Genomic DNA, 7941 nt, shown 5'->3' with positions numbered 1-7941 from the left:
GGCGAAGAAACCCCGTTGACAAGGCACTGCTTTTTCATGACGGTGAGTTTCCCTTTGAGTGTATTATAATTTTGTGATAAAAATTTCAAGGAAGAGAGAGAGAGAGAGAGAAGAGAGAGAGAGAGGGAAAGGAAAGACAGAGAGAGAGAAAAGAAACACACAAACCTCCTTCCTCCTTTCCCTTTAGGGAGGGGGAGAAAAAGAGGGGGAGGTTATTTTATATATATATATATATCTCCAGACCAGACAGAGAAAAAGAGAGAGAGGAGCAAATTAACAACCAGGAGTTGCCAAAACCAGGATATTAGGTTTCAGCCCAGAGAGCTATTGGCTCTGAGGCTATGTATATAAATATATATCTAGAGAGAGAGAGAGAGAGAGAGGGAAAGAGGGAAGGGACGTAGAAGAAAACGCAGAGGAGGAGGAAGGAGGGGATGATGATGATGATTTTGGGGCTTTGGTGTATGTGAATTCACATGGAAATGAAATATTTGTTTGGGGTGCAATGCCAGGTTGCTGCTGCAAGAGGACACTTCCCCTATATATATATATATATATATATACAGTATAGTGATTTCTTCAAGGAGGGGAAAAAAGGAGGGTGAAGAAGAGAGAGAGAGAGGAGAGATAAGGTTTCAAGCCTAGGCTGCAAAGGAGAAAAAGAAAGGGGGGGGGGAATTTGGGGTGGGCTTCCCTCCTCTCTCTCTCTCTCCCTCCATGCAAATTTTAGGAGAGGAGGGAAAAAAGGGGGTTGAAAAGAAAGAAGAGAGAGAGGGAGAGAACACAACAACCTCCTCTTTTAATGACTCATTGATTGGGCCTGTTTAAAATTAGTTGTTGGGTGGTGTGTGTGTGTGTGTGTGTTTTAAATATGGCTTTGGGTCAGCCTCCCCCCCTTTGAGGGCCATTGAGAGAGAGAGGGGAGTGTGTCTGTGTGAGGGGTGTGTGAGAGTGTGTATGTGAGGAAGAGGGGGGATTGTGTGTGTGTGTAAGAGAGAGAGAGAGAGAGAGAGGGAGAAAGAAAAATAATCTTTTCAAATCTCCTCCCTCTTTTTTTCCTCCTTCTTCCCCCTCTCGTTTCTTTGCTTTTCTCTCTTTAAAGCTCCCTGGTCTCTCTGAAGAAGAAGCAGCCCTTCTTCTTCTTCTCCTTCTCCTCCTTGTTTCCCCTTTCCTTCCTCCTCTCCTCGGGAAAAATGGAGGCTCTCCTTCTCCTCTCTCCTCAGCCTCTGGCTGCCAAGGATTGGGCTTTTTCTCCTTCGCCTTCTTCTGGCTTGGATTTGGTTTCACTTACCAGCAACGACGCCTCTCCTTCTTCTCCTTCTCATCTGGCCCTAATTTTCACTCTCTTTCTAGCCTGGGCTGTGCTTTTTGATGGTGAATTTATATATATATATATTCATATATATAAATACATGTGTGTATATTATGTATATATACACGCATTTTAAAACCCCACAAAGTCATACCTTTTCAGTATTGATTGGGGTTTTTTCCTCTCTTGTGTTTTTCTTTTTGGTCTCTAGTTTTCTTCTGAATATATATATATATATATATATAGTGTCTCTAAAATGGTGATTCCTTTCCATTTGTGTAATTCTAGGATGATGATGATGATGATGATGATTTTGGTGTCTAAAATGGTGATTCTTTTTGTGTAATTCTACGATTAATTTTTGTATTGTTTTGTTGTGTTAAAATGGTGACTGCGTTTCCTTTTGTGTAATTCTAGGATGATTTCCCTCTCCTTTTTTTTGGTGTCTAAAATGGTGTCTCGTTTCGTTTTGTGTAATTCTGGGATTGGTTTTTATTTATTTACTTATTTTTTGTCTGTAGAAACATTTGGTTTTATGCTTTGTTTTTCTAAAACTGGAATAACAACAACAACAATAAAATACCCCTCTGCCTTGTGATAACGCTTTCTGTTTGGCTTTTTTGATACAGAGGGAGATAAATATAATTTCATATGTTTTTGTTAACTGGCTTTTTGATATCATATCTCGAGGAAAAGAAAAATGTATTTTATTATATGTTTTGGCAATTGATCCCCCCCCAAAAAAAAAGAAAGAAAGAAAGAAAGGGAGGGAATGTGGGAGAGAGGAAAGAGGATTATATAAAGAATGGATGGAAAAATCTGAAACAAGGTTGGATCGTTTTTTGAGGTGGGTTCCTTGGATTTCTCCCTTTTTCCGTTTTAAATCCCTGTTTTAAACCGAGAACTGGGTCTTTTTTGTGAAGGGATTAAAGGGGGGGGGGGTTCAAACTTATAACGTTGATAAGAACAACCTTTTACAAAACAGATGAGGGAAAAGAATCGCCTCTTTTTTCTGACTAGGCAGCGAGGCCTTTGGCTTTTTCTGAGCTGTTGGGTCTTCTTTTAAAACAGGAAAACGTTTGAATACTTCGAGGCAGGGCTGGCTGTGTGTGTGTTTTCCAAGTTCAGTCCCCCAAAAGAAAGGGGACTTTGGGGTGGTTTTTCTGCCGTGTTCGAAGGAAGAAGCCTGGCTCTGGTTTGGTTTGAGGAGAGAAAATGGCGCCGCCTGGCTCCAAGCCAAGGGTTTGTGGCGCAGTTTCTCTCTCTCTCCTTCCCTTCACTCTAATACTGTAATAATAATAATGCTTCTCAGCCGCCATTTTGAGAGAAGGAGGACTGTCTTTTTCCTCAGCCCTTTCAGCTGGGCCTCGCCCTCTTCTCTCTTCAGCCTTCCTTTCCTTCCTTCAAAACGGCTCCAAAAAACATACCACCCTCAAAGCTCAATAACGACGACTTTCCTCAAAGAGTAGTTCGTGGTCGTTATTTCCTAACGAAGGAAGTTTACTCAGCCTTATCTAACAGTCTTGAAACCTCTAAAACCTGAAATCCAGAAATCCCTAATCCAGACTGGGTTATTAAATGGGAGAATTTCGTTTAAGCCTTGGTTTAAATGCTGCCTCTCCCTATTTCAAATTTCCCTCATGCAGTTTTGAAATAGGAATAAGTAAAAGATGAGTTTTGCCTGTTATGAAATTGCCAGGACTCATTTGCTGCCTCAGCTTTCTCTTTATCAAATTGGTGAAACCTCATAATTGTGTATATATATGAGGTTTAACACGAGGTTTAAACACTATTATATAGATTGATCTCTCTCATATATATATGAGATCAATCTATATAATAGTGTTTAAACCTCTAGAAACCTCAAAGAGACAGTTCATTCTATATAAATAGTGTTGAAACCTCTAAAAGTTGAAATCTCATATGGGAAGGTATAGAACAGTGTTGAAACCTCTTAAGAGTTACAATCTCATTGCGATCAATCTGTATAATAGTGGCCAGTCTCCAAGGTTGTTCTAGAGTATGTGAATGTTGAGGTTAAAACTGTGAGGAGTTGGTGGACATCTTTACCAGTCCCATTACATTGTTCCAGTGAAGTATTACTGCTTTAAATAAACATTAAGAAGTAAAAATGTCTGCCCTGAAGTGTATATTCCTCTGGCTTCACTTTAAAAAGAGGGTAAGCATAAGTTAGTTTCCTGAAACTCAACCATAATTTTTTTCACTTCAAGATGTCTCCCAGGTTGAGAAATGGTGGCACTTGTTAAGAATGCCTTGAATTTTGAACAGCCACAATAGGATAGGTTTTAAACGAGGAATTGAGAAAATAAATCTGAAAACATGCTTTATTATAACACAATACTTAGTGTCACAGTGTCTGGAGCTTATATCCTCATGTATATTTTTTAAGGGGCAGTTCATATTAACTGGGCCTCTTTTGTAACAACCATCCCATCAGGGCAACAGGGAAGGAGCTTTCTTGGCACACCAAAACACTACTTTTGGGGGGAATATAGTATTCTAGGCCCAAGGCTGCAAGGTTTTAGTTTAAAAAGGTTATTATTCTCAATTTTCCTTCAAGGAGTTGTTTGTTGCATTGTGCATTCAGGGAGAGAGAGAGAGAGAGAGTGTATGCCTTCAAGTCACCTGTTGACTTATGGTGACCACTTACTTTCAGTACACATTCACAGAGGGTGAAATGACTTATGGTGACCCCATGAATTTCATAGGGTTTTCTTAGGCAAGGAGTACTCAGGTGGTTTTGGCAGTTACTTTCTCTGAAACACATCCTACAGCAACTAGTTTTTTTTTTGTGGGGCAGTCTCCCATCCAAGTACTAACCACAGCTGACCCTTCTAAGAAATATGAGGGGATCTGGTACCTTTTAGGGTGTTTTTTGTGCATAAAGGCAGTCCTAAACATAAAGCGATGCAATGCAGTGGATCAAATAAAATGGCTGGCTTCATTCAGCTTGCTATGAGAAGCAAACTAACCTCCAAAGGGTTTCAGCGGAGGTCTGTACTGTGTAGTTTTCCGACTGGCATCTTGACTAGGCAGAATTTGTGACTTTATGTGAGGAAGCATTTTTTTGTAGGTAAATTTAGTTTAGATAGGCCTAGTTTCACATAATACCCACATTTTTCCCAAAGACTGAAACAACATACAATACTTACAAATGCGTTTATTCTCAGGGGTGGATTTTACTCCATAAAAATTAAAATAATTTTCAAGGGTGAATTTTCCACCGTAGGCTATAGATTTGCAGAGAGGCCATCTAATTCAACCCCCTGCTAGTAAAGGGACCCACCTGGCCATCCCACTCCTTTTTAAACAACCCCAGTAAAGGTGAGCCCACCACCGGCCAAAGCAGTCGGTTCCACTTTCAAAACAGCTCTTCCCATCTTGAAAATCTTCCTTTTCAGTTAGAATATCCACAAGGACCTGCTTCTCACGATTAGTTCTATGCAGGATCCTCTGACTTAAATAGAGACATCTGGAAATAGAAAATGAGACCATGCCTTTGACCAGAGTTATTAGTCATCCTTCCATTCACTGGTGGCACATAAAACAACAGACTTGGAGAGATGGGATCACTATGTGCTTTACAAGAGTCTAGGTGGGATGTAATAGGAGGGCCATTCTGAAAGATTCATTGGCAAAATATTCTGGCAGCTCTTTGCCAGTTTAATTGCAAAGATGCCTTTGTACTTAATTTTGCTTTCTAAAAGGCGTTCTTGATCTCTGGGATTTCAGCCTCCTTGTTCAAGTTTTCAGTGAAAGTATTCTTAATCTAGTTATAGATACAGTATGTACAGTCAGTTCCATAACTTTTAGCCATATTGATATTGTTCCAATATAGAAGGAAAACAGTTTGCCTTTAAAAAAAAAGACATAGCTTTGTTGGAGTACTACATAATGGGAAAACCAATGGAAATGCAGAGAACCCAAAATATTTTAAGATTTGAAAAGGTTGATTTAGCTAGGGATTCTAATTTCAGAATTACTCAGATCGTAGCTTTAATAAACCGTACATTTAAATTACTACAAAAAACCTAAACAGTCAGACAAGAGCAGTTTGATTTGGTTTACTCTTCCACATTCCCTGCTGAAGAAAAACTGTCATATGTTTAAGATTTGACATAATCTGAATTGGGCTAATTTATTTCCCTACATTTCTATCATTCATTTTCTGCATTACCATTTTGAGTAGTCCATTAGTAGTATAAAAATCACCGCTCTTTGGAATATAAATGTGACAGAAAATCTTCTACTTCCTCTTTTGCCATGGCCTTTCAGATGAGGTTCACCATATAGGACTGTGATTATAGTGTCTGGGTTTGAACGTAGTCACATCACACATGATCCAACCCATGCTTTTGCACATAGACTTAATTGATATATACCATGTGCATGCCATTTCTTTTCTGTTTTGAGTCTGAAAATGAATTTCCTAGAATTGAGAGACAACTGCCGGCACATTGAGATGCATTTTATATAACCTTGCAAATAATTGCCATACGTTCCATATTTTTACTTGGCTCCCATGCAGGTTGGGAAACAGAATCAGCACTGAGCTAGGAAAATGGATGACGTCTCTCTCACCCATTCACTCACTTAAACTGAGTGAGCTTTCATGTCAGCCACCACTGATGTTTTCTGAGGAAATGCTACTCAAAATAGTGTTCTACAGAGTAATACACCTCCAAGCAGTTGGCTACTCTACAGCAGGTTTCCATGAAACAAAGTAAATACAATCACAATATGGCACAAATATGGTACCAGTCCCTGGCATCCTGGGGCAAAGATTGCTGGTCTGTCACATCAGACAGTTTAGAAACACTGTTCTAAGGGATATGGAAGGTCAAAAACAGCAGTACTGAGTAGCATTTTGAGGTTATGTAACTTGAAGCGGAGTCGAGGGGGAGTGTCTTGCAACTGGCCATTTAGATAGTTGAGTGCGATTCTGAGTTTCTCTCAATATGCAAGCAATTGTCAAATTACAAGGAGTTAAATTGTATGTTTAGTATATGAAGGCAATGATCATTCCCTGCTGGCGCACTGGTTAAATACCAGTATTACAGCCACAACGTTGTGAGTTTGATCTCAGCAATCCAGGGTTGACTCAGCCTTCCATCCTTTCGTAGGTTGGTAAAATGAGTACCCGTTTTGTTGGGGGCCAATTGGCTTACAGATTGTAAACCGCTTAGAGTGCTGAGTTCACTATCAAGCAGTATAGAAATGTAAATGCTATTGCTACATGACCACTGAGTAATATGGAGAAAAATTCTTCAGAGGTGCGAATAAAGCTCTCTTTTCTTGGATTACGAGTTTTCAGTGTAGACATACATGTTGCATCAGAGCAGCCCAGGGAATGAGAGACCTAACCAGATCAGTAAGGTTATCCAACCTGCCCTCTTGATGTGTAAGGAATATATATCAGTATTTGTTTCTCGATTGGGAAAAGCGTTTTTTGTCTGGGGAATCAGGTGGGATCTGGGAGGTCAGTACAGATTTTAAATCCCCATAATGGCCTTGTGTGCAGACATTTCATTGCCTGTGTGTTTGCATTCAGGAAGACAAGGAAAATAGTGCTGCTGACCCATGGTCCAAGCAGGATGAGGAGCCTCACTGACACTGTAGTGATGTGCACCTTTAACCTGGGTCACAATCCAGCCATAAGAAATAAGACTGTTGCATGGATTCATCCATAACTATGGGAAGCGAGATTTGGCTGAAAGTGTACCATAATGCTTATTCATTTTTTCAGCATTAATAGGTACTGACTATCTTTACGTTTATCACATCTTGCATTGACTTTTTATATAATTTTGCAAATAGATTATAAATGACATCAAATATTATCTTATTTGAAACTGATCTAGAGGAAAGTGTACATACTTCATTTTCATTTGCTGTTTCAAATCAAACAATAACTATGAATAGGTATACATTATGTGAACATATGACCAGAAAAGAGAAAGAAGAAGGCTAAAGAAGGCATTATAAGAAACCCTTAAGTGGTGTGCATTGAAAAACCTTATACAGGAGCTAGGAACACCAGAAGTTTCATACTGATGGGAATTCAGGTGGGAAGGAAACAAGTGCTGGGTAGCAAAATATGGAAACCATGTTGAATGTTGCAGACAACAAGTATGTGAGGAGAATGGATTTCAAGAAAGAATGAGGCAAAGGTGCAACCAACTCTTCTAATAAAAGAGAATCAACCTTCATACATGGAGCACATTTTATATCAAAATAGGGTCACCATGGATCCCTTCCTGTCCCGGGTTTCACTTTCCTTTAAAGGCTGAATGATAACAAAACTGGCAACAAAATCTCAGTGTAGGTTCCCCCCTAAAAAACTACTGAGAAAAGCTACTTATGTGAAATTCCAATACAGGTTGAGTCTCCCATACCCAAAATGTGTGGGACCACAGGTGTTTTGGATTTCTTAATACTGTTGACGGATTTTGGTATCCACAGTTGCTCTTGGAACCAAACTCTAGTGGATACCAAGGACCCACTGTACTTTTATTTGCATAGACCATTGGTCCTCCAGATGTTTGAGATTTCAGCTCCCAGAAGCCCCAGCCAGCTTGGCAAAGAGCCAGGATTTCTGGGAGCTAAAG

The 7941-nt window shown here is 39.6% G+C and overlaps 1 protein-coding gene across 1 annotated transcript in view; it reads left to right on the top strand.

Moving 5' to 3' along the window:
* Positions 1-1055: 1055 nt before the first annotated feature.
* Positions 1056-7941, top strand: part of BICRAL (BICRA like chromatin remodeling complex associated protein) — a 34600-nt gene continuing 27714 nt past the window's right edge. Inside the window, 1 exon segment of the mRNA XM_042468600.1 lies at positions 1056-1374. Coding sequence (XP_042324534.1) covers positions 1194-1374 — 181 coding nt within the window. The 5' untranslated portion in view covers positions 1056-1193.

This window comes from Sceloporus undulatus, chromosome 1, assembly GCF_019175285.1.
Source record: "Sceloporus undulatus isolate JIND9_A2432 ecotype Alabama chromosome 1, SceUnd_v1.1, whole genome shotgun sequence".
Lineage (NCBI taxonomy): Eukaryota > Metazoa > Chordata > Lepidosauria > Squamata > Phrynosomatidae > Sceloporus > Sceloporus undulatus.
The sequence above is the reverse complement of the archived record's forward strand: the minus strand, read 5'-3'. Positions and strand labels throughout refer to the sequence as shown.